At 45.8% G+C, this 20,082-nt stretch overlaps 1 protein-coding gene across 1 annotated transcript in view; it reads right to left on the bottom strand.

The window, feature by feature from the left end:
• The window catches only part of Slc6a11 (solute carrier family 6 member 11), a 135,300-nt gene that overhangs the window by 41,863 nt on the left and 73,355 nt on the right, over positions 1-20,082 (bottom strand). Inside the window, exon 6 of the mRNA XM_005066126.4 lies at positions 9,066-9,200. Coding sequence (XP_005066183.1) covers positions 9,066-9,200 — 135 coding nt within the window. The remainder of the gene's footprint in view (positions 1-9,065; positions 9,201-20,082) is intronic.

Here is a 20,082-nt window from a genome sequence, read left to right as displayed (position 1 = left end):
TTTATGCCACTAAATCATGGCATAAAATCAACTATTTCCTCCCAAAAGTAATAAGGCAGAATTCAAAAGTAGATAACAACCACTGAGGTGTGTGGTATTTAGAAGGAATTGTGTGTTGTACCATGAATTTTCAGACAGAGGATAAGGGTGATAGCCACACTGGCTGAGTCAATATTTACACCTTCAATGTTCTCCCTTGTGTTCAACAAAGACTCTTTTTCCAGACTGGTGCCATCACAGTCTCCTACAGGGCTCACAGGGAACTTCTTCATGGTTCCTCCTGTCCAGATAAACAGTGGCCACATTCTGGCTCTGACTCTGCAGTGATATCCTTTATACTCTGCTGTTAATCAGCAGGCCCCTGAAGCTAGAGGAAGGACTTTACAAGAGTTGACAGCATGGCTTCAGGAAGACAAGGTGACAGCTCCATGTTTGGGTCCCCTGGGAAACTTGAGTGGCAGTTTCTACAGACTCTCCTGCTTTGGGGTCTTCAGCCCTAGACATTATTACTGCTCAACAGACATTTTTAGAAAAACAAAAACCTTCCATAGCTATGCTATATGATAGTTAATCATGGTTGTCAACTTGCCTGGATCCAGAATTGATTGAAAGGCAAGCCACTGGGCATCCCTATATGAAATATTTCTTTCTTTCTTTCTTTCTTTCTTTCTTTCTTTCTTTCTTTCTTTCTTTCTTTCTTTCTGTCTGTCTGTCTGTCTGTCTGTCTGTCTTTCTTCCTTCCTTCCTTCTTCCTTCCTTTCTTTTTAGATTTAATTTTATGTATTTTAGATTTAATTATTTTATGTATATGCATGTTATAACATCTGCATGCCAGAAGAGGGAATCAGATCCCATTATAGATGGCTGTGAGCCACCATGTGGCTGCTGTGAATTGAATTCAAGACCTCTGGAAGAGCAGCCAGTGCTCTTAACTGCTGAGTCATTTTTCCAGGCTCCTATGTGGAATATTATTGATGAAATTATTTGAAATGGGAAACCCCACCCTAAGTTTGGGCAGCACCTTCTGCTGGTAGCACAGATAAAAACAGAAACAGCTTTGCACTTTTCTTCATGCCTCCATGATTGCTGGAAAGTCCCACCCTGGTACTTCTCCAACTTTGTATTCCTTCGTTGACAACAGACAGAAGACCAGAAGCTCCTCAGGACTCCTCAAGGGCCATTGGCACCAGAATGGGATTGATGAAACATCCAGCATCATGGACTGAACAATATCAGGCTGCGGGCCTCGCTGGTGTGAGACAGCCATTATTGAACTATGCGGACTGCATTCTGTGAACCAACCTGAGCCCCATTTTAACACATAGTCCTTCTTTTAGTTCTGTTGCTCTAGAGACTCCAACCAACACACTCCTTAGTTTAGTGACCACTGGTCACACATGACTGTTAATGATCTGGAACATGTCTGGAGAATCTGAGGCACTGAACTGTGTATGTGATTCAGCTTCAGTCAATTGAAATGGAAATAGTTTGTGGCTACTTTACTAGATAGCACATATCTAGGGTGTGTAGTCCCCTGGGGGGACATTGCATTCCACCTCCAGGAAGCCTGGGGGTGCTCCTCTACATCCTCCAACCCTAGAGTGGGCAAGAAGGTTCCAAGAAACACTTGCTTAGATTAACTGTCCCTAGGAACACGGTCTAGTTGGACACAAAGTCTCTGATTTGCTGACAGGTCTCACCCACCTGGAATGTGCTCTTAGACCAGACTGTGTGGACTTTCCACCCATGTGCCAGCCACTTGAGGGCACTGCTGAAATGTGGACCCTGACAGGACAGGCTCATGATGAAGCCTGAGTGTCATCACATCTGACAAGCTCCCAGAGATGGGTAGTGTGGCTGGCCAGAAAGCAGTTTGCAGAGTAAGGTGTGAGCAGAACAAGCTAGCATGAAGAACCTACTTTTGCACCCTTCCAACTACAGATCATTGTGGAAAATGTCAGAAGGAGGGTAGGTGTGAACAGGCAGAACACAGGAATTTTAGGGCACTCTAATGTTAGGTACATGTCATTATACAGATGTCCAAATCCACAGAATGTCTAATACAGTTGGTGCAGGCACCTGCTGCTAAACATGATGACCTGAGTTTGATCCCAGGACCCACATGGTAGAAAGAGAGAACTAACACCCATGGGTAGTCCTCTGACTTCCATAAGTGTGTTGTGGTGCATGTGTGCACACACAAATAAACAGAGTTAAATATAAATAATAATAGGCTTCAGTGAATATAAGTAATCAACACTGGCTTGTGATTTGGGGGGAGTGGACCACCCTAACAAAGACAGAAAACCTAAGGTACTAGGGAAACAAAGTCCTTTGGATTTTCTGCTTTCTATTTCTATAAACTTAACACTCAAAAAGTAAAACATATTAATCAAAGACCCCTCCAATTAAAAAACACTGTCCCAGAAAACAGAAACCATATCTACCCATCTGCTCTGCCACCTACTCCCACAGTGGCCAGCAAGTGGCTAACAGGGGTGATCACTTGGTCTATGAAAGCAGAGCCAGGGACAATACTCCATAAACATGTTCTGGGCAAATAAGCTCAGGAGGGATCCAACCAGCAGGCCAGACTGCGGTCTAGGCCAGTCTGGAACTGATATGCTCCTCTTGGTATAGTTCATCTTGTCAGCTCCACCACTGAACACATGCCATGAGGGGCTTTGGGTATCTTCTGGAAGTAACCCCTCTACCTCTTTCCTGTCAAGCCTTCTGAGCTTCAGCCACAACTACCTATAATGTCATAGCTGGTGTGCTTTTCTCATGCCTCTATGGCACTACAAGCCCACGCCCCATACTCAGCAGATAGATGCCTGATTTGCTAAAGTCCCAACAACTCTTTGGATACATGGCGTCACTTCTCCCTCATTCCTTCCTCGCTGTCCTTTCTAGACACTGGATGAGGCTCACACTAGCTGTCTCATCTATCCTGACAATATCCTCCACATGGGGACAGGCGACAAGTAAAAGTGGGTCCCTGCCGTCTAGGGCACACAAAGGGACATCTTAAAGGTCAAAGAGGGCAGGTTCCCAAGCCATAGCCACACAGGAAAAGCAAAGAGCAGATCAGAAGCAGTTGATCCCTTAGCACACTGTGCCTGGCTTCACTCAGTCTGCCCTGAGCGGCATTGCCTTCGGAAATTACAGCTCTCTTCTCACAAATCAACCTCTCACTCAGGAACATTCTACAACCACCCACAGACCACCAAAGGAAGTCTGGATTCTTTGGCTTGATAGAGCCATGGTTTCTGGAGAGGGTAACATGACCCTCCTTTCTTTAAAGCCATGTTACATATGGTGGCTGGTCACCAACTCCTGCCTGTAATCATGGCTCTTGGCCACTTCCTGTATGTATGCAGACATTCATTCTTTTCAAACAACCTTTCTTTCCTCTTACTTCAAGAAGCAAATCAGAGCTCCCCAAATTCTCAAGGACAGTCAGAAAGGACTTTTTTATTCACCTCTGACAGTTGGTATTCTTTAAGATGAAACACCATATGGCAACCCTGTATCTGCTTCTATCCACCCATCCTCCCATCTGTCCACCTATCCACCTATCCAATGCCTATCTATCCATCTATCTCTACATCCATCCACTCACCTACCCACCCATCCATCTTTCCATCTGCTTACCCTCCCACTAACCATTTGCCCACCAGCCATCTACTCAACTGACCACTGAAACACCATCTATCCAACCATTCATGTACCTACCATCCATCTTGATTCTGACTTCAGAATCAAGAAGGGAGCTGCGACTGGGCAGACAGAGAAGCTAGTTGGTCAGACATGTTGGCTTTGTCATTGTGCCCTTTGCTCAGCTGGGTCACAAGCCACTGGGCTCTGGGATAGATGTGTAAACTTTAGCCCTCAAGCTTCAGTTCCCTCATTTGTGAAATCAGATTTTAAACTTACATCTTGAGAGAACGTTGCTTTATGGAAAGCATCTAGTCCCCATACATAGAGCATGATGGTTTTCAGTAATCATTTGGTGGCTGAGTGACTTGAAGAGACAAGACAGCTGTGGTGACTGGTAGAGTGTCAGCCATTAGTAGATAACCATCAGTAGTTACTTTTTAGGGGTGCTATGTGATTACTTTGATGGCCATGCCAGCAACTCTCCTACCCCAACACTGCTGAAAACAGCTAAGAGAACTTCAGTCTGAGAAGCCCTGGGGCTCCAATGCTTTAATGGTATCTTCATGGTACACAGAATCCCAAGGAGGAGCCCAGAAATTCTGACTCCAGTGGCCAAGAAAAGAGGGGTATTTGCTGTCTTTGGACATGAGGTTAGATAAGACACATGCCTGTAGGCCAGTTCCAGTCTTTAGTACCGCCCCACCGTTGTTATTACTGACCTAGTCATGCCTCTCCCAAGAGACAGGAGCCTCCTTGAAGACAAGAGTTATATGTAGTGGGATGGCTAGGCCTGAACAAAGACAACAAACCACTTAGTACAGAAGCCAGTGATGTTTCATTTTAAAAAATCTGCTATCTTTAAGTCAGTGGAGACACGGATATTTTGCTTTGAAAGTGTTTCAGGCCAGAGGACGTTTTTTATTTTGGATCCTGGCATGGAATCATAGTACACTACCACCAGGTGGCAGTAATCTCAAGGAGTTCAGGGTTCAGAAGGTTTCGAACCAGGGTCTTGTCTTCCTCCAGTGGTCTGATTTGTCCTCCTGAGGCCAGGGGAAGGCAGGGGAAATGTCTTGTCCTGAGGACCAGCATGTTAGATACCTCCTCCTCAGATTCTGTTCCTTCCACAGCACAGGGAAGTGGTGTATCAGTGCCCCGCTGGGAAAACAGACCCACAAGTTGGATCTGTGACAAGCCTTTCTGTTCTCACCCTGAAAACACACACTCGAAACACAATGACAAGCGAGAGCAGCAGAAATCTGGGGCAGGGACAATGGGATTTCTTGCAAGATCCCCTTGGCTCTCCAAAGATGGAAAAGACAGAAACTGAAAATCTGAGGCAGTAAAAATGGAGTTGGAGCACTTCACAATCCAGAGAAAACACAGGGCTGACAGTGAAGACAAGCAGATGTTTAGAAAGTTCTAACCACAGAATGCAAATCACAGGCACACAGTGGGCGAGCTATTCATCCCTTCAAGTTCTTCACAAGAAACTTCATTTCCTGGATCCACAATACAAGCCTGGGTTCCTAGTTCAAAGCCACCCTCCTCCTGGCCTGTGGGTTCTGACTTGTCCTCAGAGCCAGACATAGCCCAACATGGCCCAGGGTCCTACTATGTGCCAGGTCTGGGGCTGGGCAGCAGAAGTGAGAAATGCATGGGCTCGAGCATGTATGTGTGTGTACCTGTGCTGTGTGGCAACCCTGTATGGCAGACAAACATTCCTAACCTACTAGACAGGTGAGAACCATGAGCCCAGAGAGAGAAAGGCACGGGGTGGAAGCCATGCTGTACAGTAGCAGTGGACTGGTTAAGTATTCCAAAGTCACTACTTCATGAAGAACATGCTCGTAAGTGCTGGAAGATTGGACCACCATGACACAGGTAGTGAATGCTCCTAGGGTCAGCTGTCTTCTTCCCAAGAAACAGTCATTGATCATTTCCCCTCACTATAGGTTGTGCGAGGGCTGGCTATCAAACAGTGAACATGGCAGGTACATTCCCTGCTTGAGTGAAGATGAGTAGTGACAATCCTTTGAGATGTCAGCAGTGGTGGGAAAAGGGACCTGAGGACTGACAAGAGATATGGGTGTTGGGAAGGACATGGTGCAGTGGTAAATTCAGGGATCCCTGGTGACTCTAATAGCTGCAGGCACACCCTTAGATTTTTGAAACAATTTCCACAGCTATCTTCTTCTGTTCACAAAAAAGAGATTAGCCCCATTTTACTGATGATGAAACTGAAATGGTCCCACGGTTCCAAAGAGGGAGTGTAGAGTAGTGCCGCCCCCAGTCCATGTGCAGCCTATGCACAGATAGAGCAGAAGCGATCTGCTATGGAGCTCCAGATGTGAGAGGCCTGAGAAGTCAGGTGAGGGGCAATGAGGATCGGATGCAGGCTTGGCCCCGGAAATGAAGGAGAGAAGGTGAATAGCCTGGCTGAGACCCCTCTAGGCAAGATTGTCTGGTGGATCTCTCTCTGCTGCAGATGGTAGACCCTATGGAGGTACACGAACCTCTGATCTCACCCTAGCCTGTTTTGTTCTTCTCAAGAGGGAGACCTGGGTGGAAGAGTGGCCTGACTGTCCTCTCCCCCAGGCCGAGGGACCAGGATCTAGTACAATGCACACTTCTGGGCACAAGCCTGCAGCTTCACCAGGAGAACTCTCAATAGTCATTCAACTGTCATGATTCCTAAGCAGGAAAGACACCCCCATCTGCTGATCCTTTTACCCGATATCCCAGTCCCCACACCCTGAGGCTCTAGATGGACATCTTGGGGCCAAGGGCTCAGAGGCTGGAAACTTGACTTGACCTGGCAATGCCCTGGAGCTCCAGGCTCTCATTGCCTTCCTGGGAATCTCTTCCCTGGCTCTCAGGAGAGGTGTAGATAGGCATGGGGCAATCTTCTATTTGCTAATGGCTGCAGGAGGTTACAGCTCAGCCTCTCAGGTCACTGGTGGGAAAACTGAGGCTCAGAAAGAGACCTGGGAAGACCGTGGGAATCTGAGATAGTTAGGGAAGAGCTGAATGGATTGCTAGGCCTCTGGTTCATCTGTGTTTTCAGACTGTGTGTGTGTGCTGGTTTATCTGTGCTCTCAGAATGTGTGTCCATGTGTGTTTGTCTATGTGCATTGTATGTACATGTCCATCTGTATACAAGTGCATATGTTTCTGTGTGTGCATCAGTGTGCATGTGTTTCTCTCTGTGTTTGCAACTATGTATAGTTGCATTTGTTTCCTCTGTGTGCAAGTGTGTGCACTTGTGTATCTGTATGGGCATTTGTGTGCTCATGTGGGTGCTTATCTGTGTGCATGTGTGTTTTCTACTGTGTCTGTATTTTTGTATGTGTGTCTGTGTGTATGTATGTATGTGTATATATATCTATGTATGATCATATGTGTGTCTTTAGGACACTGAGGAAGTAGCAACTGGATTTTCTTAACCCTTTCTGACTGTTAGAATCACTTCTGAGGCTCCTTACCTACCTGGCTGTCCTGTAGCCATTCCAGACCTACTGAAAGCTACCCCTTGGAGCCTGTATCTTTAACAAGCTCCAGGCACCCTGATGATTGTCAAGGTCTAGATACTGTAGAGGATGCTCATGGTCTCTTCACTGGACCTTAAGGCCCAAGAAGGAAGAAGGGAGTGGTCAGGGGAGACAGGCAGACACCTGTCTACTACTGATACTGGAAGTGTAGTCTAACCAGAGAAATGGGCATATGATGGGATATGTGTAGCCCCAAACTGCTGTTTCAGTAGAACCCCTGCTGTCAGAGTTAGAGTTGGCCAGGCCATCAGTCAGAAGCCAATACCATTCCTCCTGGAGATCCTTCCTGTGATTTGGGATGTGATATTGGAGGCCAATAGTACCCCAAGGGACAGCAAACTGGCAAAGCATGTGTCCCACTCCACTGACCTCATCACTCACTGTCACAGACTCCTCTGAGTGGCATTGAACAATCAGTGCTTTGCAAATCCTTCCATCCACACTGCCCAGAAAGAGGGAGTCAAAAGCCACGGGCTTGAAATCTAAAAGAAGTTTCAAATTCTGACTAGAAGTTAGACACCAATTCTGTATGACTCATGTGTTTGTTTCTATATAAAGTGGGCACTTCCTGGTGGACACAGACAACCCTGGGAAAGTAGCTTCTTACGCTGGAATTACTGCGGACCTGGGCATACACCAGAGAGGTCTGGGCTACAGTCTAGGAAGCTCCCCCAAACACTTCTGGCAAGAAGTAGAGATAGAGGGCTTGGGTGATAAGGGGGTCTCTGTTTAACACACTCGCAGACACTTGTTACTCATGACTGGAATAATCTAGGCCTGACTAAAGACTAGGGGTAGATGAGTCAATTTCTCTAATTATTTGTGTGGGGTGGGGTGGGGTGGGTGGGGGTGGAGTGAGTTTGGTGTGATCTCTTTTACAAAGAAAGTTAATCACAGTAAGGCTCCACCTTCTCACCAAGATGCCCTGTGGCAGGTCTGTGACATCAGGCAGGGAAAGATAAGTAATTTTAACTAGTTTCTAACTGGAGTTTAGTATGTCCTTCATTTGTGACCATGAGTGCTGTCACCAAACCACAGACCCCTCATGAAGGAAAGCCTAGATACAATGATGGTATGGCCAGCTAAGTATCTGTGGTGATGACTGGAGAGACAGACCATAGAGTGGTGAAGAGCACATATTGCTCTTCCAGAAACTAGAATTAAATTCCCAGCATCTACATCAGGCAGCCTACAACCTAGCTCCCAGGAGATCTGACACCTCTGACCTCTTCCAACACCCATACATATGTGGCATGTATACACATATGCATGATTAAAAAGAAATTAATTAAAAATTTAAAACAAATAAAATATAAAATATCCTCGATGAATGATGCTTTGACGTTATAGTACTAGATGAACATCCCTGATCCCAAAAACCAAAATTTGAAACTTCTAGAATATCAACATATCATGGCAAGAGATTTATTACACATATAAAACAACTAAAATTACCTATACAAGGCATACATGAAACAAATAAACTTCATGCTTACAACTGGGCATCATCTGCAAGACGCTCAAATATATGTGACTATTCCAAAATTCAGAAAAATCTCTAATCTGAAATGTCTGATTCTAAGCATGGCAGGTAAGGGTGACTGGGCTTGCAGCTCACAGCCCTGTGTGGGATGGTATGCTGAAGGCACTAACCAAGAAGTGTCCATGTCATCAGGCTACACAGCTACCTTTAAATGTTCTCCAGTTGTATTTTGCTACATTTGCTTTCCTATGCCTTTAACTGATGTGTTAACTATTACTTTTCTGAGGAGGCCACAGGCTTCCACCTAATTACACGGTCATTGAGCCTCAGTGGCTGATGTGTGACACTGTGATTTGAGCTTCAACCCTTACCTGTGGATCAGAGAGCCGGGAGAGGTCAGGGTACAGGTAGAACTTGATGCCTTCAGAGGCGCCTGGCAACGTGACACCTCGGATTAGGAGGATCAACAGCATGATGTAGGGGAAGGTTGCAGTGACATACACAACCTGCCCAGGAGGAGAGAGAAAAGAGTTAGGCAGGGTTGACAATGATGGCTTATTTCACTTAGAATAGTCCCCTCTGCATGCTGCTGCATGCTGAAGACTGTCCTTTATGAAGGTTGCCCTGAATTTGATTAGATGCATGGACTATGTTCTCTGTATCTGTGTAACCCAGGCTCAGAATCTGACTCCAAGCATCTACAGCTGTAAGGAGCTATGGATACTCATGTCTCTCACATCAAATGACCCCTTGTAGTTGGAAGTTTTTCTCTGTCTTACCTGGTTCCACTGGACCAGTTTCTCTCCCGCCAGCAACCACTTATGACATAATCACTCAGAGGCTGATATTAAATATAATCACTTGACTGATGGCTCAGGCTTCTTACTGGTTAGCTCTACGTATAAACTAATCCATTTCTAATAGTTCATATTTTACCATGAAGGCTCATGGCTTGTTATTTCACATCTTGCTTTCCTGGAAGCTACATGGTCTCTCTCACTCCGCCTTCTTTCTTTTTATATCTCTGTTTGGATTTCCGACGTAGCTATATTCTGCCCTGCCAAAACAGCTTTATTTATCAACCAATAAAAGCAACACATATTTGCAGCATACAGAAGGGCATCCCATATCAATACCATGTCTGTAGAGGGCCCCACAATCCTCTGTGTATAGCATGTTAGTCATCTCTTGATGACTGACAATATCCAATACAATACAAGCATCATTCAATCATCACTCTGCATTATCTAGAGAACAATGACAAGGAAAAAAACTATATTCAGTTGTGATGCAAACCTCCACTCAATATTTTTCAGGTGAGTTTCTGTGGCTCCTATATGACTTTACTGATAGGAAGTACCTTAACTAGTCTCATAGAAGCAAAGAGTGGGATGACCCTTGTCAGATGTGACATTCCTGTCCCTCAAGAGGAGCATGAGAAGGAGTTGTATCATCCAAGGTTGTGTGGGAACACCAGACCTTGAGCAGAGACCCACTTCCCCTTCTGCCTGGGAGTAGGCAGCTGTAAGACAATGTTTAGTAAAAACATGTTTACTAAAAACGATACAATGTCCGGGGCAATAAGTTCCTGGAAAAGGCCTTCCCACGGAAACCGCCCTGACCTCAACCTTGTCCAAAGACTAACCGCACCTTCAAAAACCCACACACATCCACCTCTGGTGTCAGAGCAGAACCAGCCAGGGGACAGGAGAGAGCAGAAGCTTCTCTGGTGGGAGCTTTTCTTAGGGAGTTTTCTTGAACCTTTTTGGAGCCTGTTTAAAGTTTTCTTTATATCGTTGAACGAGTCTCTGTGTTGTCAATCCCCGACACCCTCCGCACGTTCTCGGACACAGGCCGAGCAGCAGACATGACAACTGGAGGTCCCACTGAGATTGTGAAAGCGAGGTAAGTGGACGGGGTTAAGAAACTATGGGGAATAGTTCCGGGAAGCTAGAATCATTACAGTATCAACTAAAAAAGTTACTTAAAGAACATGGGACTACAGTCAAGTCTAAAACCCTAGAAGCCTTTCTAAAATCCATCGAACGAGCCAGTCCATGGTTCATTACTGGGGGAAGCTTAAATATTCCAGATTGGGAGGAGGTTCACCGTGATCTTCATAGACTTTTACGAAAAGAGGGATCTGAGTCCTTGCCCCCCCTACGACATTCTCCTTATGGAGATTAGTGAGAGGAGCACTTTTGACATATAAGGTTCGTCACCGCCAGGTAGTTCAGGACACAAAAGAGGCTTTTTTAGAGTTACAAGAGACTGAGACTCAAGCCTCCTTGAGTTCAGGGGCAGAGAGTGAGGAAGAGACTGTGATGGAAACTAGAGGCTCCATTGTTAGTGAGGATGAGGAGGAGTCTCTTAGTAACAACAAAAAAATGGGTAGAGATCTCTGGGCGCGACCCAAAAGAAGGACTCCGGTCAGAATCGGTTATATCCTTCTCTATCAGACCTAGAAAATGGAAGTAGCTCAGACTCAGACTCATCACAGTCTGAAAAGGAACGTTACTTGATGAGATCGTGGCCCTTAAAAAAGAACTAAAAAGATTCGAATTAAGGAAAGGCAGGTCAGGGAGAGAAACCCTTCCCCATACTCTAAAAAAAGGGACTTCTCCTATGAGATAACCCAGTCCTTCTCGGACCTGGAGGGAAGACCCAGAGGAAGGGTCCAATGCTGCCCGGTGGTGGCCCCGGTAATGGAAGTTCCAGACCCGAACAATTCTCGACAGGTCATTCGGCGCCATGACCCTTTAAATTTCAAATATATAAAACAACTTAAAGAGGCAACTTTAAATTATGGAGCACAGGCTCCCTTTACACTTTCCTTAATGGAATCTTTTGCATCTCTTAATTTGACACCTGGCAATTGGCAGCAGCTTTGCAGAGCAGCTCTGTCGGGGGGAGATTATTTGATTTGGAGAGGTGAGTTTCAGGAAAGATGCAGCCAGACAGCCCAAAGAAATGCACAGGCCGGACAGCCCCAGAGAAATGTGGAGATGCTTACCGGGAGTGGTCAATACGCCACCATTCAGCAACAAATGCAATATGACATCGCAGTCTATGCCCAAGTGGCAGCAGCGGCCCAAGGGGCTTGGAAAGCATTGCCTTCCAAGGAAGGAGGGGATCATCTGTCCAAAGTCCTTCAAGGACCTTCTGAACCTTTTCAAGACTTCGTAGACCGTCTCAGTCAGGTAGCAGAAAGAATATTTGGGGGCATTGGGCCTGCGATGCCAGTCATAAAGCAGATGGCATTTGAAAACGCAAATAAGTTTTGTAAGGAAACCCTTCACCCCTATCGTAATAAAAGTCTAAATGACTACATCCGGATCTGTAGGGACATTGATGGGAACTTCATCCAGGGCCAAGTGTTAGCTGCTGCTATTCGGCCCCAAGTGGGGAAAGAAAGACCTACTCTGGGAGGGAGAAAAACATGTTTCAGCTGCGGTAGGGAGGGACACTTCCGTAGAGAGTGCCCTCAAAATAGTACTACGGGTCTCAAGAGACCTGGTTTATGCCCCCGTTGTCGAAGGGGATATCATTGGGCCAATAACTGCTACTCTAAAACTGACTGGGAGGGAAATTTCCTTCCTGCTAATAATAATCAGGGAAACAGGAGGAGGGCCCCGCCCCAGGGCCCCAAAACCAATGTGTACGGGGCAATGACCCCTGCTCTGGGCAGTGGCAGGACTCATTTTCTCCCCCAGAGCAACCCCTTCATATCTCAGACCTCCTTAGAGCCACCTCAGGGAGTGCAGGATTGGACCTCGCTCCCTCTGCCCAGGCAATCCTAACACCGGAAATGGGGATCCAGCCCATTGCCCCCAGGCACGGTCGGACTACTCTTGGGACGGTCCAGTACTATTCTTCGAGGCATCCAGGTACACCCCGGTGTTATAGACCAGGATAGTGAGGGGGAGATTAAAATAATGACATCAGTGGGCAGTGGGGTTGTTGCCATCCCTGCAGGAGGACGGATTGCTCAGATACTCCTCCTCCCTACAGCTCCTTGTGAGGCTAGAAAAATTAAAGAGAAAAGGGGCAACCAAGGTTTTGGAAGTACCGGCCCAGCAGCATTTTGGGTAGCCACTATGGAGAACCGCCCCCAGCTTACATTAAAGATAGAAGGCAAGTCCTTTAGGGGCGTCTTAGATTCTGGGGCAGATTTTTCTGTCCTCTCAGATAAATTCTGGCCCCCTGCCTGGCCGAAAGAGGAAGGGACAGTGACCCTCCAGGGAATAGGACAGGCTGTGCCCCAAAAAAGCCTCAGAATCCTAAAGTGGCAAGACTCTGAGGGCCACATAGGGCTTTTCCAGCCATATGTTTTGCCTGGCCTCCCTATTAACCTCTGGGGATGGGACCTCATGCAAGAAATGGGAGTGGTCCTCACCACCCAGGCACCCAAGTCCAAAAGCAGGGGCCCCCAGATGACACAAGGGAGGGGCTGGAGCCCGGGGAGGGAACTAGGTAAACTAGAACAGGGAGAGGTTTGCCCTGTGGCATCCCTCCCTTTGGAGACCAGGGCCCCAGGGGATAGGAAGGGTTTTGGCCATTTTTGATGAGGGTCACTGTTGCGCCGCCAGCCCCCATACCCATTACATGGCTATCAGATGATCCGGTATGGGTGGAACAGTGGCCCTTACCAGCGGAGAAACTAAGGGCGGCTCACCAGCTAGTTCAAGAACAATTGGAGGCAGGTCATTTGGTTCCTTCCACGTCCCCTTGGAATACCCCTATATTTGTAATAAAAAAATCTTCAGGGAAATGGAGGTTACTACAAGACTTGAGGGCCGTGAATGCGACCATGCAACCTATGGGGGCTCTGCAGCCTGGCTTGCCCGTGCCTGTGGCCATTCCTAAAGACTGGCATTTGATTGTCATTGACTTGAAGGATTGCTTCTTTTCTATTCCCTTGCATTCTCAAGATAGTCCTCGGTTTGCATTTAGTCTTCCTGCGATTAACTTTAGGGAGCCTGACCTTTGCTTCCAATGGGTGGTGCTCCCCCAAGGGATGGCTAATAGTCCAACTATATGCCAGATTTATGTAGCTGCCTGTTTAGATCCCCTCAGACGTAAGTTCCCTGATCTTTACATTATCCACTACATGGATGATATTCTTTTGGCCGCGGCCGAAGAAAGACAATGTTACATAGCCTTTTCAGAGCTACAGGAACTTCTGGAAGCTCTACGGATTTATTTTGGCTCCTGAAAAGATCCAAAAGAGACCCCCTTATACTTATTTGGGTCATCAAATTCAACAAACTGGCCTCCGGCCACAAAGACTCCAAATCGATGGTTCAAATTTAAAAACACTTCATGATTGGCAGAGATTTTTGGGAGAGGTGCAATGGTTTCGCCCTTCTCTTTCTATTAAAACTGGGGCTCTTAAAGCGCTTTATGATATTCTTCCTGGGGACCCTGCTCCAACTTCCCTAGACAGATTACCCCAGAGGCCAGGGAAGCCCTACAATTGTTGTTAAGAAGTATAGAGCAAGCCCACCTTCGGCGTATAGATTATGGGCAGCCCCTTGTTCTGGTTGTACTTTCATCAAGCTTTTCGCCCACTGCCGTGTTTTGGCAGACTGGTCCTATTTATTGGATACATTTGTCAGCCTCCCTAAGAAGGTAGTGACCCCTTACTATGATCTCATTTTACAATTGTTGTGGAAGGCGCACAAGTTTAGCATTCAAACCTTTGGAAAGAGTCCTGATAAAATTATCCTTCCTTATGGTAAGGAGGAGGTGGAACATCTACAGATCTTCCATGATGGGTGGACCCTGTTTATTACATCTACAGGCGCCCAGTTTGATAACCATTATCCCAATAGCCCCTTGATGTCTTTTTTTAAACAACACCCTGTGATCTTTCCCAAGATTTTAAAGGAGAACCCTCTAGTTGGAGCTCGCTCAGTCTTTACAGATGGCTCCTCCAAGGGTTTCGAGGTGGTGGTTTCTTCTCAGGTGCAGAAGAGGGTACCCATAGGACAGATGTCAGCACAAGCCACCGAGTTGTTTGCTTGCTTGATGGCTTTCCAAATGTTTGAGGGAGAGCCCTTTAATTTATATACTGATAGTGTTTATGTTGCCAACATTGTTAGACCTTTAGAAACTTCTCCATATGTTCTTCCAACCTCCCAGGTTCGTTCCTTATTAGTTCAGCTCCAACATCTTATTTGGCAGCGCATCCACCCTGCTTATGTGGGATTTATTCGTGCACATACTAACCTTCCAGGACCCCTTGCCCAGGGCAATGAAATTGCTGACTCCTTGACCCGCCCTAGGGTCTTATTTACTCAGGAGCAGCTGGCCCACCAGCTCCATGAGCGGTATCATCTAAATGCCCGCTCCATTAAATTTCACACTGGGTGCCCCTTATCCATAGCTACACAGATTACCTCTCAGTGCCCTGATTGCCCTGACTGTGCCCCTTATCATAATTCTCCCAATGAGGGGGTAAATCCCCGGGCCTCAGGGCCAACCATCTCTGGCAAATGGATGTCACTCACCTGCCGCAGGCAGGGAAATTAAAATACATGCATGTCTCGGTGGATACGTATTCTAAACTGATTTTTGCCTCTCTCCACTCAGGAGAGAAGATTAAAGATGTTATTTCTCATTGCCTGCAGGCCTTTGCCTACATGGGCGTACCCGATGCCCTAAAAACAGACAATGGCCTTGCCTATGCCAGCAATCGCTTTGCTGCCTTTTGCAGGGAACATCACATTGTCCATTCTTTTGGTATTCCTCACAATCCCACGGGACAGGCTAATGTGGAGCGCACCCATGCCACTCTCAAACAGTATTTTAAGAAAATAAAAAAGGGGGAGTATGTTACCTCCCCCAATATTCAGTTATCCACCATACTTTACATTTTAAATTTTTTGACCATAGACCGTAATAATTTGTCTGCTATGGAGAGATATTGGAACAAACCCTCCCAGTCCTTGGGATGGGTCAGATGGAAGGATTTGATCACAGGAAAATGGCAGCCACCCACTCCCCTACTAGCTAGGGTCCGAGGGGCTGTTTGTGTTTTCCCTCCAGGAAGTGAAAGCCCATTTGGGTCCCCGAATGGTGCATCAGGCATGTCGACCCCAATACTACTCCGGATACTAGTAATGCTCACCATGATAAAGATGATCCAACCATTGCTGAACACTCAGGTAAGGGAAATATGGGCGTTGGTGAGGATTCCACCCCATGTTGATGCCAGTTAGTCATTCCAGCTCCCTGTTCATCAATTTTTATAACACCAATAATACATGGGGAGCGGCTGCCGCCAATGAGATTAAAAAGTCAGAAACTAGACATTCTGAGTTTCCCCCTCCTAAGCCTGATACCAGGGCGAGGAAGTAGGGGAATCCAAGAGATTCCCAGCGGCATACGCCTTTAATCCCAACACACCTTTATACAAGTTCCAGGACAGCCTCAAACAATACAGAGAAACCCTGACTCAAAAGAAATTTTTTTTTAACAGTAAAGTGGTACTGGTATTAAGTAAAGAAAAAGAAAAAGACAAAGGTATATGGAATGGAAAATTTTGTTTACATTTAAGTTCTATTTTGTGAGTCATCTCTAAAAACTTTTGGCCAAAAGCCTGGCCTCTCCACCTTGCATCTATAGAATTACAAGGAGTGGGTACGACTGTACCCCATGACTATAGCTCAAATGGAGGAATGATAAAGAACATACAGGACTTTTTAACCCTTTTAGTTCAAGGATTGGCTGGAGTTGTTCTTTTACATAGATTTCAATTAAGGAAGCTTCATTGCAACAGACTAATCATGACCTAGGAAAAAAGGATGACTGAAAGATGCATGTATGTTCTGAATGTATGGTGTGGCCACACCGGTATGTATGAAATGTGATTGTGAATGCATGAGTGTAAACTGCTTATATGATTAAAAGGATACTTAAATCCCTTCAAAAATAGTTCAGAAGCTACCTAGATTGCGTTATATATAGCCAAAAGGAACATCCAGCCAGTCTGTTAATGTTTTAACAAAAAAAATTTAAGATGCAAATGAGGCCTTGTCAGCTAGTGAGAGCTCTACAGGTTAGATTGGGAAAGACTGCTCACAGACTTCAAATAATTTTCAAAAGTTATTTGGACACAATATAGTTTACAATCTTTAAGTGAATTTCAGACGTTTTTGGGAAATATTTAATGGATATGTCCTTTTTAATGGGCATCTACAAATAATCTAAGTAATAATCCCAATTTACCTAGATAGTTAACCAAGGAGGGTAAACCTTCTACTGTTATGGTCCAGCTTCAACAGTTCAAAAAAAATTTTTTAGAAAATAAAAAAGGGGAAATAATGCCCCCAGTCCCTACATGACTCATCAAATAATATACTCCTCATTTAAAATTTTTATAATGTGAATGCCAGTGAGCTTCAGACAGATTCTGGCATGATGGAACTTGAGCAACCATTGCTCAGGTCAAATGGAGACATCCATGCACTAGACAGTGGAGAAGACCCTAATTTGGGGTCGAGGGCATGTTTGTGTTTTCTTGCAGGAAAAGAATAAAGCTTAGGCAGCTGTCAGACCATTTAGTGAGATGCATGGAGCAGAGAAAAACTGGAGCCTACCTAAGCCAGTTTGAGTGAGATCTCCTAAATCAGTGTTCCTGACCCTTGATGTCATCAAATCTAGAGCCGAAGAAAGAAAGAAAACAGTTGGTTCGAGATTTCCAGTTTCTCAACAGACCTGCTGCATCAACCTTCCGGACCCATGAGTTTTCATCGTAAAGCCAACAGAGTAAAAAGGACCCATTTAAAGCATTTGGACATTGGTATGGACTGTGATTGAGTGGCAAAAGCCTCTTTTCAAGATTTGAACAGGACATGGTCACTTGAAATATCAGACTTAGTGGTTCCTGTTTCTGGAATCACAACTAGGCCAGTGTATTTTTCTGGAGAAATGCAACTTGTCCTAATGCGACAACTATTGTTCATATTTTTCGTAATGCTACATGTGTAACATCAATGATTGTACCTAATGTATCTGTGCAAGTGCACTTTATAAATGCTTTCCTGAGCAGATCTTGAAACGATTGGAAACTTTATCAAATTGTAAATGTAAATCACATGCGGGTTACCCTTGTAACAGAATGAAAATCACGTGCATGTTACCCTTGTAACAGAAGAAGGCTGGTAGAATGTTATGGCCCAGATCTGGTGATGAGTATGGTGATGGAGAGGCGCTATGTCAATGGGGGTCCTGGAAATGGTGGCAGTGGCAGTAGGCATTCTGGCTTTATGCCGAGCTCAAACGTGCCTTGTTCCAGAGACAAGAGATCCGTAACCAAGTATTGCTTAGCTTAGCCCATGGCAATCCCGATAGCCATGAAGGTTGGTTACATATGATTTAAGGTTGGGGTGTCTCCGATGACGGGCAACCTGTGGGGAAGACCCCTCCCACCTAAGACAGGGGTTCAAGGTCCCCCAAAGACGGGAAAGGGAGGGTGACCCTACTTGACCTAAGCCAGGAGTGCCTCATTTGAAAATAAAAAGGGGTGAATTGTGGGAACACCAGACCTTGAGCAGAGACCCACTTCCCCTTCTGCCTGGGAGTAGGCAGCTGTAAGACAATGTTTAGTAAAAACATGTTTACTAAAAACGATACAATGTCCGGGGCAATAAGTTCCTGGAAAAGGCCTTCCCACGGAAACCGCCCTGACCTCAACCTTGTCCAAAGACTAACCGCACCTTCAAAACCCACACACATCCACCTCTGGTGTCAGAGCAGAACCAGCCAGGGGACAGGAGAGAGCAGAAGCTTCTCTGGTGGGAGCTTTTCTTAGGGAGTTTTCTTGAACCTTTTTGGAGCCTGTTTAAAGTTTTCTTTATATCGTTGAACGAGTCTCTGTGTTGTCAATCCCCGACACCCTCCGCACGTTCTCGGACACAGGCCGAGCAGCAGACATGACAACTGGAGGTCCCACTGAGATTGTGAAAGCGAGGTAAGTGGACGGGGTTAAGAAACTATGGGGAATAGTTCCGGGAAGCTAGAATCATTACAGTATCAACTAAAAAAGTTACTTAAAGAACATGGGACTACAGTCAAGTCTAAAACCCTAGAAGCCTTTCTAAAATCCATCGAACGAGCCAGTCCATGGTTCATTACTGGGGGAAGCTTAAATATTCCAGATTGGGAGGAGGTTCACCGTGATCTTCATAGACTTTTACGAAAAGAGGGATCTGAGTCCTTGCCCCCCCTACGACATTCTCCTTATGGAGATTAGTGAGAGGAGCACTTTTGACATATAAGGTTCGTCACCGCCAGGTAGTTCAGGACACAAAAGAGGCTTTTTTAGAGTTACAAGAGACTGAGACTCAAGCCTCCTTGAGTTCAGGGGCAGAGAGTGAGGAAGAGACTGTGATGGAAACTAGAGGCTCCATTGTTAGTGAGGATGAGGAGGAGTCTCTTAGTAACAACAAAAAAATGGGTAGAGATCTCTGGGCGCGACCCAAAAGAAGGACTCCGGTCAGAATCGGTTATATCCTTCTCTATCAGACCTAGAAAATGGAAGTAGCTCAGACTCAGACTCATCACAGTCTGAAAAGGAACGTTACTTGATGAGATCGTGGCCCTTAAAAAAGAACTAAAAAAGATTCGAATTAAGGAAAGGCAGGTCAGGGAGAGAAACCCTTCCCCATACTCTAAAAAAAGGGACTTCTCCTATGAGATAACCCAGTCCTTCTCGGACCTGGAGGGAAGACCCAGAGGAAGGGTCCAATGCTGCCCGGTGGTGGCCCCGGTAATGGAAGTTCCAGACCCGAACAATTCTCGACAGGTCATTCGGCGCCATGACCCTTTAAATTTCAAATATATAAAACAACTTAAAGAGGCAACTTTAAATTATGGAGCACAGGCTCCCTTTACACTTTCCTTAATGGAATCTTTTGCATCTCTTAATTTGACACCTGGCAATTGGCAGCAGCTTTGCAGAGCAGCTCTGTCGGGGGGAGATTATTTGATTTGGAGAGGTGAGTTTCAGGAAAGATGCAGCCAGACAGCCCAAAGAAATGCACAGGCCGGACAGCCCCAGAGAAATGTGGAGATGCTTACCGGGAGTGGTCAATACGCCACCATTCAGCAACAAATGCAATATGACATCGCAGTCTATGCCCAAGTGGCAGCAGCGGCCCAAGGGGCTTGGAAAGCATTGCCTTCCAAGGAAGGAGGGGATCATCTGTCCAAAGTCCTTCAAGGACCTTCTGAACCTTTTCAAGACTTCGTAGACCGTCTCAGTCAGGTAGCAGAAAGAATATTTGGGGGCATTGGGCCTGCGATGCCAGTCATAAAGCAGATGGCATTTGAAAACGCAAATAAGTTTTGTAAGGAAACCCTTCACCCCTATCGTAATAAAAG

The sequence above is a fragment of the Mesocricetus auratus genome, unplaced genomic scaffold (assembly GCF_017639785.1).
Source record: "Mesocricetus auratus isolate SY011 unplaced genomic scaffold, BCM_Maur_2.0 Super-Scaffold_100676, whole genome shotgun sequence".
NCBI lineage: Eukaryota > Metazoa > Chordata > Mammalia > Rodentia > Cricetidae > Mesocricetus > Mesocricetus auratus.
This window is presented reverse-complemented; position numbering and strand designations above follow the sequence as displayed.